We start from the raw sequence: 19,157 nt of genomic DNA, 5'->3' as shown, positions 1-19,157 counted from the left end.
TTCTGCTGGCCAGGAAATCCCCAGGACAGCCGCTACCAGCCTTGAGAAACTGCTGTCTGGAATCTGGGCCCTGTGCCTGCGGGGCCCGGGCAGGAGCAAGGCTAGAGCTGCTGAGATCTGACTCCAGTACTGCAGCCCTCTCCCCTTGCAGCTAAGGGAGCCTGGCGGGTACAAGTCTCCTGCTAGTTAATGTGCATCTCTGGGGGGTAGATAGAGCACTGGGCTGGGACCCAGGTGCCCTGGCTTCTACTGGCTCTGTCAGTGGCCTGCTGGGGCAAGAACAATTATCTTCAGGACTGGAGAAGAGCAGATATAGCCCCTATCTTTAAAAAGGGGAACAAAGAGGCCCTGGAGGTTATAGACCAGTCACCCTAAGGTTGATACCTGGAGAGAGACTGGAACAAATGATGAAACAGTCAACTTGTGTGCACCTTGAGGCTAACTGGTTTAGAAGGAAGAGCCAGCATGGCTTTGTCTAGAACAAATCATGCCAAACTACCTTGATTTCCTTCTTTGGGGGGGTACTGGCTTAGGGGAGGGGGGGAAGCAGCAGACATCATGTCTTGATGTCAGTAAGTCTTGACACAGTCCCACGTTCTTAGAAGCAAACAAGGGAAATGTGATCTAGATTAATTTACTGCCAGGGGAGCATAAGAACAGCAATACGGGGTCAGACCAATGGTCCATCTAGCCCCATGTCTTGTCTCTGACAGGGGCCAGTGTTGGATTCTTCAGAGGGAACAAACAGGGCATTTATCAAGTAACCCATCCCTTGTCAGGCAGAGCCAGCTTCTGGCAGTCAGAGGTTTAGGGACACCCGGAGCAGGGCGTTGGGTCCCTGCCCCTCCTGGCTAATAGCCGTTTCTGCACCATCCTCCATGAATTTAGTGAAACCAGTCATAGTTGTGGCCTTCACAGCATCCCCTGCCAGTGAGTTCTGCAGGTTATTAGCCCCAGGCTGGGGGAGCCCTGCCCTGGGCCTTATTTGCCCCGGGCTGGGTGTTCCTGGCGGGCGGGCGGGGGCTCAGGCTGGCCCCGCCCGGCTTTGGTCTCTGTGACAAGGGGTCACGACCCCTTCCGCTCCCCCAGCGGCTGGGCTCGGCGCCGGGCCGGGCAGCCGGCGGGGGAGATACGGCGGGCGCTAGGACCCGCGGCGACGCGAGGGAGCCCCGCTGCCCCTCGCCCCGCCCACTCGCTCAGCGCCGGCGCAGCCCCACCGCGGGGCGGAGCCGGGAGCGGACGCGCTGTGGCGTGTCACTGACGTCATCGCGTCCGCCCAGCGGAAGTCGGCGCGAGCCCGAGCTCAGGCGGGGACGGTTCCGTATCGGCCGCCGGGCGGGGTCCCCCCCCCCGGTGGGTGCCCCCTCCCCCCATAACTGGCCGCCCCTCCCCCCGAGCCTGCCCCCCCGGTGGGTGCCCCTCCCCCCATAACTGGCCGCCCCTCCCCCCGAGCCTGCCCCCCCGGTGGGTGCCCCTCCCCCCATAACTGGGCCCCCCCAGCCTGCCGCAATCCCCCCCATAACTGGGCGCCCCTCCCCCCGAGCCTGCCCCCCCGGTGGGTGCCCCTCCCCCCATAACTGGGCGCCCCTCCCCCCGAGCCTGCCCCCCCCGGTGGGTGCCCCTCCCCCCATAACTGGGCGCCCCTCCCCCCGAGCCTGCCCCCCCGGTGGGTGCCCCTCCCCCCATAACTGGCCGCCCCTCCCCCCGAGCCTGCCCCCCCGGTGGGTGCCCCTCCCCCCATAACTGGGCGCCCCTCCCCCCGAGCCTGCCCCCCCGGTGGGTGCCCCTCCCCCCATAACTGGGCGCCCCTCCCCCCGAGCCTGCCCCCCCCGGTGGGTGCCCCTCCCCCCATAACTGGGCCCCCCCAGCCTGCCGCAATCCCCCCCATAACTGGGCGCCCCTCCCCCCGAGCCTGCCCCCTCCCCCCATAACTGGGCCCCCCCAGCCTGCCGCAATCCCCCCCATAACTGGGCCCCCCTCCCGCCGAGCCTGCCTCCCTGGTGGGTGCCCCCTCCCCCCATAACTGGGTCTGCCCCCCTGCTGGGTGCCCCCTCCCCCCATAACTGGGTGCCCCTCCCCCCGAGCCTGCCCCCCCCGGTGGGTGCCCCCTCCCCCCATAACTGGGCCCCCCCAGCCTGCCGCAATCCCCCCCATAACTGGGCGCCCCTCCCCCCGAGCCTGCCCCCCCCGGTGGGTGCCCCCTCCCCCCATAACTGGGCGCCCCTCCCCCCGAGCCTGCCCCCCCCCGGTGGGTGCCCCTCCCCCCATAACTGGGCCCCCCCAGCCTGCCGCAATCCCCCCCATAACTGGGACCCCCTCCCCCCGAGCCTGCCTCCATGGTGAGTTCCCCTGTCCCCACCTGGGTGTCCCCCGCCCCCTGAGCCTGCTCCCCCTCCCCCACTCCCCTGCCCCTCTTACTCTCTCTCGCTGCCACAGGGCACCCGGCGCTGGCCCCCCCGCCATGGAGTTCCCGGATCTGGGCGCGCACTGCTCCGAGCCGACCTGCAAGCGCCTGGGTGAGGCCCCGACCTGGCTGGGGGGGGCAGAGCGTGGGACCACCTGCCCCCCCTTGGCTGCTTCTGACTCCGGTGGGGCCGCGCTGGCTTGGTCAAGTGGGGTTGTGGCTGTTTATTGCCCTGCCACAGCCCAGTGCCCTGCAGCATCGCGGCCAGGAGCCAGGACTCCTGGGTACTCTCCCCGGTTCTGGGAGGGGGGCAGGGTCTAGTGGGGGGCTGGGAGCTGCAGCGGAGGTGCACTCTCTGCAGGAGCGTTGGGGTCGTGTGCATGGTTGGTGGCGTAGTAGCCGTGACTTTCTAAATTTCGTGTCTTTGCTTACTTGGTTGCCTTAGTCCTTAAAACCTCCTGACAGAGGCTGTGGGCCCCGTGCTTTGTTACAGTGAGGGGGCGCAGTGCATTCTGGGATGGGAGCAAGGGGCAGCGACCTATGCGGTTCAGTCTGTCTGCAACCCCCTCGGGGAGCAGGGGGTGATTGGAGCCCTGCATGCCAAGGGCCTAGGGAGCTGGCGATGTTGGCATGCCCACCTCAAAGCAGGTTAACAAGTGCCTTTCTCAGAGGAGTGGTCTGGTGCTAACGAACTGGCCACAGCCCTTGTTTGTTACCCATGTGTGTCTCTTTTGGGCTGTGTCCCAAGTGTTCAGACCGTTGGGGGATGGCGGGGACCAGACAAATGATCAGTCTGACTCCTGGGCACAGAGCCCCGGTCCCTCGGGGGCTTGTTAACTGATGGTCGGAAAGCTTTGTAAGTGCTGAGCATCGTCACATGCCAGGGCAATTCAGCCACGCAGCTTGTGAAGTGCATGTGAGGAACAGAAATGCCACCTTAGTGTCTGGGGTCTCCATGCCAAGGAGAACATGAAATGGCTGTCAACAGGTGCTAACTGGCTAGTCCAGGGCTTGCTCCCGTGGCACCTGGCTGTGTCACAGAGCTCGCTTTGGGGTGGGGTAGCTCCTTTGTGGGATCGCTCGTGCTGTGGGAGCTTGCTCGGCTTTGCTCTCTTCTCTCACTCGTACTGCTCACGGGCCATTGAGGCTGCTTCTGAGTGCTGTGTATTGATTTCTTAATGGCTTGCCTTCTGCCGCAGAGACCTGCAGATCCCATTGCTGCTTCTGCTCAGTCTGTGCCCCCTTCGTATTTCAGTGACTGGCATCGTTCGTCTCCTCATTGGGAGGGGGAAGGGCGGGCGGGTGCTGAGGTTACAAACCCTTGTTGTCAAGAGCGTGTAGCTTTGACATTAAAACTGTCTCTCGCTGTCTCTCCTACCACGGTGACTGTTTCGGGGTCGAGTCCTTGGCATCCCTGAAGGAGCGTGAAGAAGCTGGGCCTTCGGCTTGCTAGGAAATATTCTGGCTCATTTAAACAACTTTGAAAAGCTACAAACATTTCCTGCAGGCCATAAATGTGGGGTTTGTTTTTAAACTGGAGCAGTGCATGCTGGGAGTTGTGGTCTCCGGGAGCTTTAGCTACATATGGAATGGCTCAGTCTGTGAGTTGCTGCAGGCCTGTGACCCTGCAGGCTGTCCCAGGCAATGCGTGGCTGGGTTGTGCCCTCAGGAGCTGGCTGGCCCCTGGGCTGTGCAGTGGGAAGCGCTGACTCTGTAGCCCCTGACCTGCCTGCTGTCTCTCCTGTCTTGCCAGACTTTCTCCCTCTGAAGTGCGACGCGTGCGAACAGATATTCTGTACTGACCACATCACCTACACTCAGCACCAGTGCACCTCTGCCTACAAGAAGGTAAGTGGGGAGGGATGGCTGGGGCCTGGCTCCATGCAGAGTAGATACTACCTGGCAGCCTCATTCTGAGACCTGCTGAGCAGCTCCCGGCGAAACCTCAGGATCAGGCCCCACACGTGCAAGTGAAGCCTCGGACGAGGAGCGATTGGAGCCAGGGGAACTGCCTGGTGTGTAGCTGTGCCTGGCTAGTCTGAGAGCGAGGCGAGCTCGGCCGGTGACAGAAGAGCGCTGGGCGTTCCCTGGAATCCATGTTGCAATCCTCCAGCAGCCGAGCCCAGCAGAGGTGGCGACGTCTGCCAGGCCAGCTGAATGGTTTCTAGAACCCCAACGCTAGGGGATGGAGGGATCCCAGCAGGGCTAATGCACGTGGACTAAGGAAAGTATCTAACGTCGTCTCTGCTGAACTAATTCCCATGGGCTTGGCTCAGAGCGCTGCCCGCGGAGTTAGACTCGGAGCAAAGGGACTGGCAACGAGCTGTTGCTTGGCTCCAGGGAGGCGCTGGTGTTAGGCTGGGGGCGGGGGGGTGTAAAGCTATGTGCCCCTATAGAGTAGATGCAGCATCCAGCTTCAGAAGGAGTTTTTCCATCCCCTCCAAGCAGCGATCTTTCCTTGACCCAGCTGGAGCTCCCTCAGGCGATGTGGCTGCGGTGTTTGGCTGTGGGTTTTTACACCCCTGAGCGTTTAGTGGCATTTCTCCGTGCAGCCCAGGCCCGAGTTGCGTTTCACAAGGGATGGGGTAGCAGCTCCGTTACTTGGGGTCTTTAACCCAAGCCTGGCAGCTGCTTTGCAGGCTCTGTCCTATCTCCGCTCACGTGGCTGGGTGAGGTTCTGTGGCCTGTGTTATGCAAGGGCTCGGGATGGATGGTCAGAACCATTCTTGGCACTTTAACACCTGTTTGTGGCCTGTTCCCTTCACGGATTAACAAGCTGCCAGCGTTCCCAAGGGTGTGGCTGTGCCCCGGGCCTGCCTGCTTAGCAAAGGCAGAAATAATCTGGAGGGTTAGAAAATACCACAGGAGAGAACCATCATCTGCAAGACAGCTCCTGCCCCTGGGGGGAACGGAACAGCACAGACTGGCCTGGGGTGGGGCTGGGGAGCGTGTTCAGCCTGGCCTCTGGTGTTTTGCAGGACGTGCAGGTCCCCGTGTGCCCTCTCTGCAACATCCCCATCCCTGTCAGAAAGGGGGAGATGCCTGATGCGGTGGTGGGGGAGCACATCGACCGAGACTGCAAATCTGACCCCGCCCAGCGCAAGCGCAAGGTAGGAGGCTGTGACCTCGCTGCTGCCTGGCCCTATGGGCCTGTATCTCCAGGGCGTGGAGGGGGGGTCTCTGGTCGGCACTCACCTAATGCTGGCTGGGCCCGTTGAGCCAAGTCTGCTGCTCTCAGCTGACTCCCCAATGGGCCTTGGGCTAAATCACATGAGCGGCATGGTTCAGCGTGGTCTGGATGGAAATGCTGGGGGCTGTAAATCAGGATGGAGGGGTGCGGGGGCGCTGGGGCCGGTGGTGTCCAGGCCTGGAATAGTTGGGGGGGCTGTGGGTAGGGTTTGGGGGGCAGCCAGAGAGCTGGGTGCGGGAAGCCTAGGCCTGGAACAGCGGAGGCGAGGGGCTGTGGGTAGGGATTGGGGGGCAGCTGGAGAGCTGGGTGCAGGAAGCCCAGGCCTGGAACAGCTGGGGCGGGGGACTGCTGCCCTGACAGGAACTGAGGGCCCTGGCGGAGCCATGAGGGAGGCGTCACAAGATCTAATGGAAGCTACAGTTAGAAAAATGGATCTTGTTCTGAAGCAGCAACTTCCCCCCTGGGAGGGCGACTTGTCCCCTGGAGGCCGTGACAGGAGCCTGGACCCAGCCCAGGACGGCCATGAGCTGCTGGGCTCCGCAGCGCCCCTTACGCAATGGCAGAGGACAGGTGCTCGCCGCAGGAGTGCCACGCCAGTCCGATGAGGGGAGCAAAGTAAGCCCTTCCGGCCTTACCGCCGTGAACCTACAAGCTGGCAAAGCCCCTTCACGCTGCAGCACTTGGTCTGTGCCAGCCACTCGCTGGCACTAGAACTGAATTCCCCAGAGAGCAGTGTAGCCGGGGGGGCCCAGGAGCTGGAGCTGGGACGCGGAGACCTGGGGTCTGATCCAGCCTTACTGCTAGCGTTAGAGCTCCTGGAATGTACATCGCCAGGGCTCCATCCACTTAGTGAACCCACAGCAGGATTGGAGGTGAGGGGCAGCCCAGACGCTGCTGCTGGGCTGCTCCGTACCAGTCGGGGACAGCTGCAGGGCCCTGTGTGCCGCGAGCTCACAGAGGGTCACTGAGTGCCTTGTCTCTGGTTAGATTTTCACCAATAAGTGTCTGAAGCCCGGCTGCAAGCAGAGGGAGATGATGAAGGTGATCTGTGACCAGTGCCACGGGAACTTCTGCCTCAAGCACCGGCACCCCCTGGATCATGACTGCAATGGGGTGGGGCGCCCCCTCTCCAGAGCCGGGTAACGGGAGCCGGAGAAGTGCTTCGCCAGGGCAGAGTCATGCTCACCACAGTGATGACAACGGGAGAACTGCATAAGCTGCACTCGCCCTGCCTCGTGTCTCAGCTCCCCCTGCCCCAAGCCAGTTGGGTCTGTGCCGGGCACCCCAGCCCTCCCCCCCGGTGCCCCATGCCGGCTGGGTCTGCCCCAGGCACCCCAGCTCTGCCCTGCGCCAGCTGGATCTGCCCCAACCCTTGCGCTTTCCCCCTACGCCTGCTGGGTCTCCACCGGGTGCTCCAGCCCTGCCCTGTGCTCTGCGTTCTGCTGCCAGGAGACCTCCTTGCAGACCTGCTGCCGCAAGGTGCAGAGGAGTACGTGCCCCTGCCCTTGATGCTGGTCTGCGGTGCAAGCTGCAAGCACGTCCGATGCGCCCGCTGTTCTCTCCAGCTCCTGTTCTTAGCAGGTCTGCTTGTGGGGCCTGACTGGCCTGGGGCACCACTGAGTGACTGCCCACAGAGCATCGGGATGAGGCTCCATGCGGGAGATGAGCACACAGGAAGGCAGGAAGGATGTAGGGCCTACGGCTGGGGCTGAGTACCTGAGGGAGGTGTGGGGAGAGAGAGGGCTCCAAACCCCCTCCCATGCTGCGCCCCCCCCACCCCCAGCATGGGGAAGCTGTTACTGATGGAGATTGTCTGTCACAGACATGCTGCAGTCGCGAGAGCCCAAGCCACCTCCTCTGTGGCAGCCGGGACATCGAGTAGAGGAGCTTCCAGACCGGTGACCCGGCCGGCAGCCGGCCCCCTTGCTCCAGCCTCAAGCAGGTACGGTGATGCCCACCCCTCCTCTCGCCCCCAGGGCCGGGCTGCGGTGGTTAGATCCAGCAGCCCCTCCAGAGAGCTGGTGTGTGGAAATCCCCCACCCCCGGGACTGGCACATCTCCTTGGCCTGTTGGGGGCATTGGCCCCCGTGCTGCTCCGCGTATTAGCATTAACCCTGCTCCTCATCTTGCACCCAGAGGCAGTGTGATGGTGGCACTGCCACCCAGCAGCACCTTGTCCCCGGCCGTTGCGCTGCAGAATGGACTGGTGAGTGGCCCAGCGCGAAGATCTCCCCGTGGGTGCCGTGGCACGGAGAACTGGGTGCCCAAGCTCCCAGGCTGTGCAGCCTCATCACCCCGTGTGTGAGGTACCCGGCAGAGCGCCAGGCTGGCGGTTCCCAGTCGTGTGTCGGGCACAGGAGCCCTGTTCTGGGCCAGCTCTGTCACCCACCTCCAAGATGGCAGAACCAAGCCCAGCGCTCCCTGTGTTGGCGCTCGGCTATGGGGCCCCCGTGTGCTCAGTGGGGCTATGATGGAGCTTGCTCCGCTGCCTGCACGTGAGAGCCAGGGCAGGCCTGGGCTCTGCTGGAGGCTCCTAGGGGGCCTGGCCCGGTCAAGGCAGCTCTCCCCGCCCACCATTGTCTCCCTCGCTCCGTTGTCTGAACGGGGAGCGTGTGAAAGCACCAGCCCCTTGCCACTGAAGTCAGGCCGGAAGAGTGCGAGGAGCTGCTTGGTGAGCCTGTTCCCCCACAGGGGGAGAATGGGGCGGGGGCTCTGAAGCCAGATGCCTTCCCTCTGACCTACAGCTGGGCCTAGGGTGGGAGGTGGGCCCGAGACACACCCCCCATGACTGAGGGTGAGGGTAGGGCTGTCCCCTGCAGCACAACCTGTGGAGCTTGGTCCTGCCCTGTCTCCAGGGTGTGGCTAAGCTGGGCAGTGCCATGGGCACACCCCACTCTCCTTTCAGAGTGAAGACGAGGCACTGCAGCAAGCCCTGGAGATGTCCCTGGCAGAATCGGCACCCGGCTCGGCACGGGCACTCAGGTACAGTATGGGGCTGGCGCAGCACCTGGGCCTGGCTGTGTTGCAGCTGGGTGTGCTGGCCCTGCAATAGGGTGCTTGCTGGGTGGGGCATGTGACATGCTGATGGTCACCTGAGAACTGCACCACACAGAGCCTGCATAGGGCACCATTGTGGGGGCGAACTTCCAGGAAGGGGCCAGAGGCTGGGGAGGGGCCGGGTGCATTAACTGGCCTGGGCTGTGATCCCTTCACATCTTGACAGCTAATAGGCAGGAGGAGAATGGGCCAGGACCTGAGAAAACCCAGGCTGCTGCAAGGAGTGGTGCAGTCCAGCAGGTGGCGCTCTTTTGAGCCTCGTTCTCGGGTCCGGTTCCAGGGGTTCTGTATGCGGGGGGCTGTCTCTGGGGCAGGCCTCGGCCTGGCTCCGTCCCAGCTGGGACACCTGCAGCCTGGCTCCCGAAGTCCCCTGTGCTGTGTTTGCTCGGGGATTGTCCCAAAGGCTCCCCCAGCCTCAGCTGCTGTGAGCTGTCCCTGGGGCGGCGCGGGGAGTGGTCTCCTGCCCCTGAACAAACCGCTGTCTCCAGCAGCCTGCAGGAGGAGGAGGACCTGGCCCTGGCGCGGGCGCTAGCCGCGAGCGAGGAGGAGCACCGGCGGCGGCAGCAGGTGAGCTGAGCTGAGCTTCTGGAGGCTCCGTGCTGAGGCCGGGCAGCTCAGCTCTCACCAGGTTCTTTCCCGCTTCTCGGCACTGGGGGCTGGAGCTCTGCAGCCCCGCTTCCAGGCTTAAGTGAGCCAAGGCAGGACTGTCCCCGGGGGGCAGCCTGACCTGGCTAGGGGGGCCGAGCCCCTGCCAGCTCCAAGGGGCAGCAAAGGGGAGGGCTCAGCCCTGCTGGGGCAAGCTGTGTTGATTGCAGCAGCCCCATCCCTGCCCTGGAGGCCCCTGAGTGCTGCTGGGGCCTGCGTGTGCCAGCCGTGCGGCGGGGCCTGGGGCGCTCGCTCACTCATGCTGTGTTCACATCCAGCGTTTTCACCTTGCAGGCCCAGAGCCGGAGTTCAAGGCCATCGGACTGCAGCATGTTCTAGGCTGGGAGCTCCACTATGCCTAGGGCCTGCCCGCAGCACTGGGTACCATCGCCCAGCTCTGCCAGGCAGGCCCTGTCCGAGTGCCACCTGCAGAGGGCCAGCAGGGGCTTCTCCTGCCTCTTCCACAGCTAGAAACAATCAACCCAACGCTGGCTGTGCCTGCTCCCTGTAGGATAGACCGTCGCTGAACAGCGAGCTACCGCCGTCACTTTGAGCTGCACTGGGCTGCCTCAGGCCACTGCCGGTTCCCACACACCAGAGCCAGCTGCAGCCGCGGGTGTGAGGTGCGCCCTGCAGCTGCCGTGGGCATTGTGCCTCAGTCCCTCACACACCTGCCACAGTGTCAAGAGTGGGGTGAAGTGGGGGGACTTCTGGCCTGGAGGTGGAGCATTACCCCTGGGGTGTCTCGACCCCAATACCTGCGCTCTGATCCAGGCTGGGTCATGTCGGCCCCCTGCCCCACACATTACAAAGGGGCCAGGGCAGCCCCTAGCTCAGGGCTGCCCTGCACCGCATGGGAGGGGCTGCTGGATGTTTTAAGGGACCTGGCTGCTCTGCACTCTTCTCACTTCCCGCCCGAGGCTGCCTGGGCCAGAATTGACCCCCACCTCTTCCCCCTCCCCAGGTGCGCCATGGAGGAGGGGTGGTCATAGCTGGGTAACACTAATTTCCCCCTCAGTGGGGACTCAGCCCTGTCCCTGTGGGTCCTGCAGCTGCGCTCACTGTGCTGGCCACGCTATGTAGCAGAGTCCCCTGCCCTGCAAGACCTGGCACCTTCCCTGCATTGACAGCCCCTGTGAGTGACTCCCTGCTGTCCTACAGGCAGGGCCCAGCTCTGGGGCCAGGCCAGCCTTTCTCAGCCCCTCTCCTTAACGCCTCAGATGCTGGATGTGGGGGAGGAAGCCAGGAAAAGCAGCTGCCCTATTTCCCATGGGAACACGGCCTCTCCAGGCCATGATCATGGACTGCCCCAATGCCACTGCTAAGAGCCGCCCCCTCCCCCCCCAACCCAGCCCTTGCCTTAGGACATCACCTGACCTTGAAGTGGAGCCCTGGTGGAGCATCTCCCCTGGCGATAGGGACCAGGCCTCTAGAGTCTTCCCCAGAGCAGCCCCTTCTAGTCCTGCTGACTGCAGGGCTGGGGCCGGCCTGGCATGAGGCCAAGGCCCTGCCAGCAGGCTGCTGGAGGGGGGGGCTCTCCTCAGCTCAGGCCTTTTGCCAGGCTTTGCTGCCTGAAGTGCTCAGTGCAGACACTTGGACATGCTGGAAGCTGCTCCCCTCCAGCTCTGTGTGCACAGGGCTTTGGGCGCCGCTGGGCCTTGCTGCAGCCATGGCCATGTGTGCTGTACGGGGTACCAGCTGCACCCTCTGCGGCCGGGCGTCTCGCCCTGAGCTTGTGGCTGGGCCGGCTGCGGCACTCAGGAGCAGGGGTGGCGAAAGGTTGCTCTCTGCAGGGCTGGAGCTGTCTGGCTGCTAAGTGCTGCCTGGAGGGAAATAAAGTCCTACCCAAAAGCAGGGTGTCCGTGGTCTCTTTCTGGGGGGAGGGACCCTGCCCTGGGCTGTGCTCACAGTCCAAGAGCCTGAATCCTCTGGTCCCAGCACACGTACCATACAAGGAGCGCCTGGCCTCCTGCCTGGGCCGACAGCACTTGGTAGGAGCCATGGGGGTGGTAGGAGCTGGCCTGAGGCCCCAGCTCTCTGCAGGCCGGCTGCCAGAGCAGCTGTGGGCCCTGCACTGGGGCACTGTCCCCCTCCTGCCACCCCAGCTCTGGGCTGGGCTGAGGTGTTGGCTGGGAACTGGGGTCTGACTCCAGGTGTCTGTGGGCGAGGCCAAGGAGCAGAGGCTGCGTCCTGGCCCATTCGAGCAAGGGAGGGGGCTGGGCTGGGCCCAGATCTCCCCTCCCTGGCCCTCAAGGCCTGGTCCCTTCTCTGCTCAGTAGGGGGTGCTGCTCCTGGCCTAGGCTGTAGCCTGATGCCCCAGCCCCTGCCCCTGAGCAGCCCCTGGCCTGGGGGTGCCATCCGTGGAGCCACTCCCACAAGGAGAGTCACTTTGTCTCCTTGGGCCTCAGCCTGCAGAAGCTGGGCTGGGCAGGCTCCAGTGGCTGGTGCTCAGGAAATGTCCCAGGGAGCGTTTCCGGCCCTGTGGGGAGGGAGGAGGGGACACCGGCAGCCCCTCTGAGCAGCTTGTTCCTGTTAGGGCTGCAGGGGCAAGCGCAGGCCTCCCCCCGCCCCCATGCAGGGCAGCCCTCGTTGTGCAGGGCTGGGGGCATCTGCTGTCACGGGCAGCCTGGCGGGCCCTCTCCAGGAGCAGGGTCACTGACCCTGGGGCAGGGCCTCTGCCCTCTTTCTCCTGAGCGCAGCTACTGCCTGGCGGTACCAGAGGATCTCCCCCAGGGCTGGGGCTAAGAGCGCTGGCTCCACCAGCTCCGCGCTGCGGCCTTGTTCCCTGCCCTGGGCCTGCGTTGTACGAGTCAGCGCTTGGCCCCACCAAGCTCCAGCCCTGGAGGAAGAGTCCCTGCCTGGGTACTCACACGGGCGTTTCTCAGGAAAGTGGGGCCAGGGCTCTGGACTGCCAGGCCCCGAGGTGCTGGCTACAGCCACCGCAACGGGCAGGGAGCACGGAGCTGGCCCCGTGGGAGGCCAGAGGCTGTGTGTAGCTAAAGCTGACAAAGCCAGAATCAGGTCTGAGGACGAGGCTGTGAGGATGGGCAGCCACGGGGCCCCTGGGTGGGCAGCCGGCCCCTCCAGGCCTCACCTGTTCCAGTCACCCCAGGGTGGCTGCTCCTGCCCCCATTGGTTAGTGATAGGCTGGTGTCGAACTGCCCCTGGTGGAGTGCGGTGCCCCTGGGGTCCCCAGCCAGCACTGGCAGGCCACGTACAGCCAGCTGCCCCTGGCACCCAGCGCTGGAGGGCAGAGAACCCCAGCAGCCAGACTGACTTGCTGCAATGGCGGATCCTGCCCCTCCAGAGCCTGGGGCTGCCACCTCCTGCAGCCCCTGCACGGGGCGTCCCAACACCTCCCACCCTTCCTGCCAGTGGCTGCTGGGTGCCGGGCTGGTTGGTGTCCAGCAGGGGGGAAGCCACTGCCAAGACTGCCCCCCCACACTCCTGGGCTCTCCTCCCCCCGACCAGTGCCCCTCTCACCCACCCGCACCCCCTGCTGCCCCAGCCCTGGGTTGAGCCCCCCCTCCCCCCCGCGCACCAGACCTGGCTCCCCATCCCCCCCCGCAGCCCCTTCCTACCCCAGCCCTGGGTTGAGCGAGCCCGCCCCCCCCCCGCGCACCAGCCCTGGGCTCTCCCCCCGCCGCTGCCAGCCCCGGGTCACTGGTGAGTCGCTCCCGGGGCGGGTCATCAGCATCCCGCTCATGACACGAGCAGGGACCGAGGCTGCCTCCACCCGACTCCTCCCCAACGCCCAGGGGGCCCTGACTCCGCCCGCTCCCCCCTCGCCTCCAGCCGGTCCGGCGCTGGCAGGGTCGGGGTAAGCAGCGGGGCTCCCGGGCCGCGCCGCAGCCCACGGTCCCTCCCGCCTCCAGGAGCGGCCGGGGCCCGGAAGGGCAGAGCCCGGGAGACCGCCCCGGCAGGGCGCTGAGGAGCCGGGGCAGAGCAGCCCCGGAGAGCGGGACGCGGCCCCGCACGGCTGCGCCCCGGGCACCGGTCCCCTCTATGGCCCCGCTGCTTCTGCTGCTCCTGGCCGCCCTGCCGCAGCCCCTGGGCGGCTCGGGCCGCTTCGCGCAGCCCCGGCTGCGGCGCTGGGGGGCGGCCGCCCTGCGGCACCTGCAGGCGGCTCCGCGGGGCGGCCCCGGGCCCGAGTGTCCCGCGCTCTACGTGTCGGAGCCCGCCCGGCCCGGCCACAAGGTGTGGGCGCTGCTCCCCGACGGCTCGGGCGCGGCGGGCGGCGCCAACCGCAGCGGCCCCGGGGCGCCCCCTGCGCACGACGCGCTGCTGCTGCTGGACCCCAGCCCCGGGGCCAGCTTCGGCCACCCGCTGCGGCTCTTCCACCTGGACTTCGGCGTCAGCCCGGGGCGCTGCCGGGGCCCGGACCGCGTCTACCTGGGTGAGCGCCCGGCCGCCCCGCGTCCGCCCCTCCGAGCCCGGACGGGCCCCGCGTCCGCCCCCCGGTCACCGGCCCCCTTCGTGCGCCGGAGCCCGGCTCCCCGCCCCGCTCCGAGCCCGACCGCGTCTGACCCCGGTCCCCGAACCAGCCCCACTCGTCCCCTCTGTGCCCCGCTCCCGTCCCCGTCCGAACCCGGCCCGGCCCGGCCCTCTCCGTGCCCGGCAGCGCCCGCGGCCCCTTCTCTGCCCCAGACTCGGAGCGATGGGGCCGATCGCGGGCGCGCCCCGGCTCGGGCAGGCGGCCCCGGGGAGCGTAGGTTCGCTAGAGCCGCCGGAGCAGCCCCCTTGCTCCGCCCCGCCTGTCTGGCATGGGGCAGCCGGGCCCCGTCCGGACACGTCCCGCCTTCGCAGAGGGGCTGGGGCCACGGCGAGAAATGGCCCCGTGTCCTGCCCTAGGAGCTGGCCCCGGCCAGTGGTGGGGCTGGTGCCTGTAGCCCAGGGCCTGGGTGTGCGCAGCCTGCGGCCGCTGCCTTCCCCTGGGGCTCAGTGGGGGGCTCTCCCCTGGCAGTCAGGGCGCGCCCCAATGCCGGTGGGGGGGGCCCTAGGGGGCGCTGTGCACAGGGAGCGGGAGGGGGCTCAGTGGGGGGCTCTCCCCTGGCAGTCAGGGCGCGCCCCAATGCCCGTGGGGGGCCCTAGGGGGCGCTGTGCACAGGGAGCGGGAGGGGGTTCAGTGGGGGGCTCTCCCCTGGCAGTCAGGGCGCGCCCCAATGCCCGTGGGGGGCCCTAGGGGGCGCTGTGCACAGGGAGCGGGAGGGGGCTCAGTGGGGGGTTCTCCCCTGGCAGTCAGGGCGCGCCCCAATGCCCGTGGGGGGCCCTAGGGGGCGCTGTGCACAGGGAGCGGGCGGGGGCTCAGTGGGGGGCTCTCCCCTGGCAGTCAGGGCGCGCCCCAATGCCCGTGGGGGGCCCTAGGGGGTGCTGTGCGCAGGGAGCGGGCGGGGGTTCAGTGGGGGGCTCCCCAGTGCTCAGTGTGACGTGGCCAGTTCTGCCCTGCGCAGTGACCGGCGCGATGCGTCCCGGGCTCTGGCTGCGTGGGTCAGTGTGCCCCTCAGCGCGGCCCCCCCGTCCTGGTGCGCTCAGCCCGGCCCCACAGCGTGCACTCGCCCCACAGGCAGCTACGAGTGCCTGAGCCTGGCCCTGCGGAGCCGCTGCGAGAACCGGACCAAGCGGCACGGGCGCGGCGGGCAGGGCAAGCGGGAGGCCGCCGGGGCCAGGCGCGCCCGCCGGGAGGAGCCGCTGGCGGGGCTCTGCGAGATTCACTTCCTGCCCTTGGTGGTGGCGGCGCTGGACCCCCGGCGCCAGCAGAGGCTGCACTGTGTAGGTGGGTGCGCAGGGACCCGGGGGCGGCAGCCAGGGGCCGCTCTGGCACCCCGAGACCGGGGCTCAGCTGGACTCCCCTGCACACGGCATGCAGCGCCCCACACTGCCCCAACCGGGGCCCTGGCCCCTGGGGCATGGGGCCCAGCCCAGGCACCCACCCCAACCCGGTTACTGGCCCGGGACCTTGCCCGCAGGTGACGGGCCCAGCTCTGCTAGTGGAGGAGGCTGTTCCCTGGGCCCCTCCACCACGCTGCCCCAATTGTTCCTCTGCCCCATTCTGACTCAGCCATTGCAGCTGCCATGAGCCTGTGGGTGCCCTGCCCCGCCTCTGTCTGTCTGTGGGCCCCGCCTCTGTCTGTCCATCTGAGGGCCCTGCCCCACCTCTGTCTGTCTGTCTGTGGGCCCCGCCTCTGTCTAGCCGTCCGTCTGTGGGCCCCATCTCTCTCTGTGGGCCCTGCCCCACCTCTGTCTGTCTGTGGGCCCCACGTCTGTCTGTCCGTCTGTGGGCCCTGCCACATATCACCTGTTGCTTTTCCTCGCAGAGCTGCAGGGGTTCAGCCCGTGCCCTCAGCTGCTCCCCATCGTCAGCCCCAGCCCCGCGGCTGCTCCCTGCGAGCTGGACAAGAACACTCGCCGGTGCCACCGGCAGCAGCTGCCCTCCCACAAGTCCTGCCGCATGTACCAGACCTGTGACCACGCCGTGCTCATCTCAGGTGTGGCCCCAGGGTGGGGAATGGGACATGCTCCTTCCGCTTTAGGGAGCTCTGATCCAGCCCCAGGGGGCAGGGAATGGGACCCTCTCCTTCCTCTGTAGGGGGCGCTGGCTCTGATCTGGCCCCAGGGCAGGGACTGGGCCATGGGGCCTTTCCCCCCTGGGTCGTCAGTCTGGCTCCAGCCCCATAGGCCGGGGGTGAAGGGCATTTCCCAGCTGGGGGCCCCAGGGGCCCTGTGGGAAGGGGGTAGGGCTGGGGTGTCTCCAGGCCAGTTCTCTATATCAGCCCCCACGGAGGCACAAGGCTGAGCTGGGCTCATTCCCCTGGCCATGCTGGAGGGTGGCTTGCCCCAGCTCTGGGGCTGAATGGGGGTGGGCCGGCCCAAGGGCCCTGAAACGGGGGCCCTTGCCCTCCCCTGGCGCCTAGGGGCTGAATCCTGCTGCTGTGACCTGGGTGCCCCGTCAGAGTCCCTGAACGTGCACTGTGCCACCCCACCCATTGGCAGGTGCTGCCAGGCTCTGGCCCCTCCCTTAGGAGGTGCCCTCTCCCCGGTTCCAGCCAGCCGAGCCCCATGCTGCCCCTAACTCTGCCCCCGCCCCCCGCAGGCGGCTGGCAGGAACAGATCACTTACCCCCACCACGCCCGCAACCTGCAGCTCTTCGCCCAGATGCTGCGGCAGAATGGCTTCCGGCAAGAGCACATCAAGGCCTTCTTCGCGGGCAACGGCCAGGCACCAGGTCAGGGTGCGGCCCTGGGGCCTCGAGTGACTCTCCGTCGGGGGGGGTACCATGCCATGCGGAGCCCCTGTGAATCACCCTCTGACCCCTCCAGACCTGGCCCCGACGCCGGGTCTCAGTGCAATGCCACAAGGGGCAGGGGTGGGGGCAGAGACCCTGTGGACTGGGCCCAAGTGAATCAAGGCTTAAGGCACTGATTGGCACAGACCCCCCCCGTGCCCTATGCTCTGCAGGTTGACCAGCTCCTGCGGTGGGCACCGGCCTTCTCCCTCCACCACTCAGCTCTAGACTGGGAAGAGAGGTGGGGCACGCGGAGCAGAGCTGCACCCAGTTGAAGGGGGTTGCACTTGGTGCCAAAGGAGGAGGCTCGGTGGGGACATGGGCCAGAGGGCAGGCCCCAGGGTGTGGTGACAGGGCTGGGGCTGTATCGGCAGGCAGGGTGGGAGGGGACTGGGGGCAGGCGCTGCCCGTGGTCTCACTGAAGGGTTCTCTGCCCCCAGGGGCCGCAGAGGTGGGCGACGTGTATCCGGCCACGGAGAAGCGGCTGATCCGCAGCCACCTGGCGCTGGTGTGCCGTACGCGGCTCTGCGCCGACTCGCTGGTGCTTTATCTGAACAGCCCCACCCGGAGCGACGGCACCATGCTCCTGTGGGACAGCAATGAGAACGGCATCGTGAGTGGGCACTGCGCGGGCATCCCCCAGCTGGGACCCCTGGGGCCAGGGGGTGTGGGCAGGGGAGGGCCTGAGGTTCCCGTCAGGCAGTGCCTGGGGGAGTCAGCCCGAGGGAGCCCTGAGCCCCGTATGGATCCCGCAGCAAGTGCTGCTTCCCATCACGCCACTATGCCCTCGCCCGGCCCCCCGGGGCAGTGGGGGCCTCTGAAGCCAAGGGACGCAGGGTGACTCCTCAGCTCTGTGCAGCTCCCTGGGCAGCCGGCTGCAGCGCTGTCCCTCCGCTGCCCCTGGGTCGGGGCTGAGAGAACTGGGCCCCCCCGGATCTCCAGATGGAGGTGAGCTCGCTGCCCCCTCGCCTCTGATCTGCTGCACTTCAAAAGCCCCAGTTTGGCGCTTTCATCTCGCTGACTGGGAGGGACCCCCCTGTCTAATCCCCCCTTTCAAGTGCTGGGCTACTGGAATTCCCTTGATCTCCTGCCTGGAGTCTTCAAGCAGCTGGGGTGTGTGTGTGGGGGGGGCAGCGTCGTCCCCCTCCCCTTTGTGCTGCGGGCAGGTGGGGGAAGGGCACTGACTGGCACACTCTGCCCCCCCGCAGGCCGACCCCAAGGAGCGCTACCCTGTGGCCGAGCTCCTGACGGACCTGGAGGGCTGCAACGCCCGCAGGGTCTTCCTCTTCCTCGACCAGAGCTACCCGGGCCCGCTGGCCAGGAAGCTGCTGGCGTCCGGGCGGCACGGGAACGTGGTGCTGGTGAGCAGCCAGAAGGGCTCCGACGTCACCCGGGGCTCAGCCTTCAGCGAGTTCTGGGCTGGGCTGCAGCCTGACCAGTGCCTGCTGCAGCACCTCCGGCAGGTGGGTCCGTGGGGCGGGATCCCGAGGGAGATGCCACCGCCGGGCAAGAGGCACCAAGCCCCACAGGAGATGTCTGTGTCACACCCTCTAGGCCCAGGCCCGCCTTCGAGCTGCCCCTTGGGCATGCCGGGGGGGTGGTACCAACCTCTAGCATGCGGGGGGACGGCTGGTGCAAGTCTGGGGCACTGACCCCAGGGGGTGCCCCCTCCATGGGGGCTTGGCACAAGGAGCAGGTGTCCGCGAGTAGCTTCTGGTTTCATGGCTGCAGAGGCAGGTGCCCAGACTGGGGCTCAGGAGAGCTGGGGGCTGCGCCGCGCTGACCCAGTGCAGCACCGGGGGGTAGCGCTGTTCTCCCAGCCTTTGGTCACTCACGCAGGCTCTGCCCCCCCAGGAGCCCCCCCTCGGCCCTGACACTGCCTCCCTTGCTCTCCAGGAGGGCCCGCAGGCAGCTGGCTCCTCTCCTGGGGCTACGCTGCAGCTGCTCAACGTGACCCTGGCTGGGGCGCCCTGCCACAGCACCCCACCGCTGACGGAGGACGAGCGCAGGCGGGAGTTCCTGGGCTGCCAGAACCTGCCCACCATGCTCTGGTACCAGGCCATGCACACGCAGCGGCAGGACGACGACTGAAGCCGGGTCCCCTCCCTGGTTCCTGTTCCCTGCTGGGCAGGACTGAGCCCCCCACGCCCGCCCAGAGCCAGCCGCAGGGGCTGTGGCCCCTCCCAGGCTGGCCGGGCATCAGCCACAGCCTCCCGCAGCGCCAGGGCCAGCTGGGATGAACAGGCAGGAGCGGGGTCTGGCTAAAGCTGCGATGGGGCAGGGCAGCGCTCGGGCTCTGAAAGGGCCCCCGGTGTGTGCCAGATGGGGGCAGACAGGGACCCACTGTCCATAACCTGCTCCCTCAATAAAGACTCAGTTCTGTCCAGCCATGTGGAGCTGTTTAACCCTCTCAGCGCCTGCCCCTGGACGCCGGGGTTCTGCCCATGCGGGCATTCCTCCTGCACAGCTGAGAAGTGGGGGGTGGGCAGGACTCCTGGGTTCCATTCTCCGCTCCCCCGAGGGCACTGTCCCTCACTTACTGGTTAACATCTGAAAAGCACTTTCAGGTACCGATTGTG

At 66.7% G+C, this 19,157-nt stretch overlaps 2 protein-coding genes across 9 annotated transcripts; both read left to right on the top strand.

Moving 5' to 3' along the window:
- The first annotated feature begins 227 nt into the window (after positions 1-227).
- On the top strand, positions 228-11,147 carry ZFAND2B (zinc finger AN1-type containing 2B). 8 transcript variants are annotated; one of them, XM_043504765.1, is made up of 11 exons: positions 1,228-1,343; positions 1,389-1,409; positions 2,437-2,516; positions 4,158-4,252; positions 5,383-5,514; positions 6,582-6,733; positions 7,417-7,536; positions 7,731-7,800; positions 8,500-8,576; positions 9,140-9,219; positions 9,586-11,147. In XM_043504765.1, the coding sequence occupies exons 3-11, from the start codon at positions 2,462-2,464 to the stop codon at positions 9,633-9,635; spliced, it is 831 nt and encodes a 276-aa protein (XP_043360700.1). In that variant the 5' UTR covers positions 1,228-1,343; positions 1,389-1,409; positions 2,437-2,461; the 3' UTR covers positions 9,636-11,147. The 8 variants fall into 8 exon arrangements, with proteins under 8 accessions (XP_043360701.1, XP_038278502.1, XP_043360700.1 ...); XM_043504769.1 differs by having other exon boundaries at positions 1,266-1,344; positions 9,140-9,218; positions 9,591-11,147; XM_043504768.1 differs by having other exon boundaries at positions 1,268-1,344; positions 9,143-9,219.
- Positions 11,148-13,083: 1,936 nt separating this feature from the next.
- LOC119863467 lies at positions 13,084-18,964 on the top strand. The gene is made up of 7 exons (XM_038421987.2): positions 13,084-13,692; positions 14,860-15,069; positions 15,611-15,781; positions 16,387-16,518; positions 17,019-17,191; positions 17,787-18,041; positions 18,475-18,964. The coding sequence occupies exons 1-7, from the start codon at positions 13,302-13,304 to the stop codon at positions 18,667-18,669; spliced, it is 1,527 nt and encodes a 508-aa protein (XP_038277915.2). The 5' UTR covers positions 13,084-13,301; the 3' UTR covers positions 18,670-18,964.
- The last annotated feature ends 193 nt before the right edge of the window (positions 18,965-19,157 follow it).

Source organism: Dermochelys coriacea, chromosome 11 (genome assembly GCF_009764565.3).
Source record: "Dermochelys coriacea isolate rDerCor1 chromosome 11, rDerCor1.pri.v4, whole genome shotgun sequence".
Taxonomy (NCBI): domain Eukaryota; kingdom Metazoa; phylum Chordata; order Testudines; family Dermochelyidae; genus Dermochelys; species Dermochelys coriacea.
This window is presented reverse-complemented; position numbering and strand designations above follow the sequence as displayed.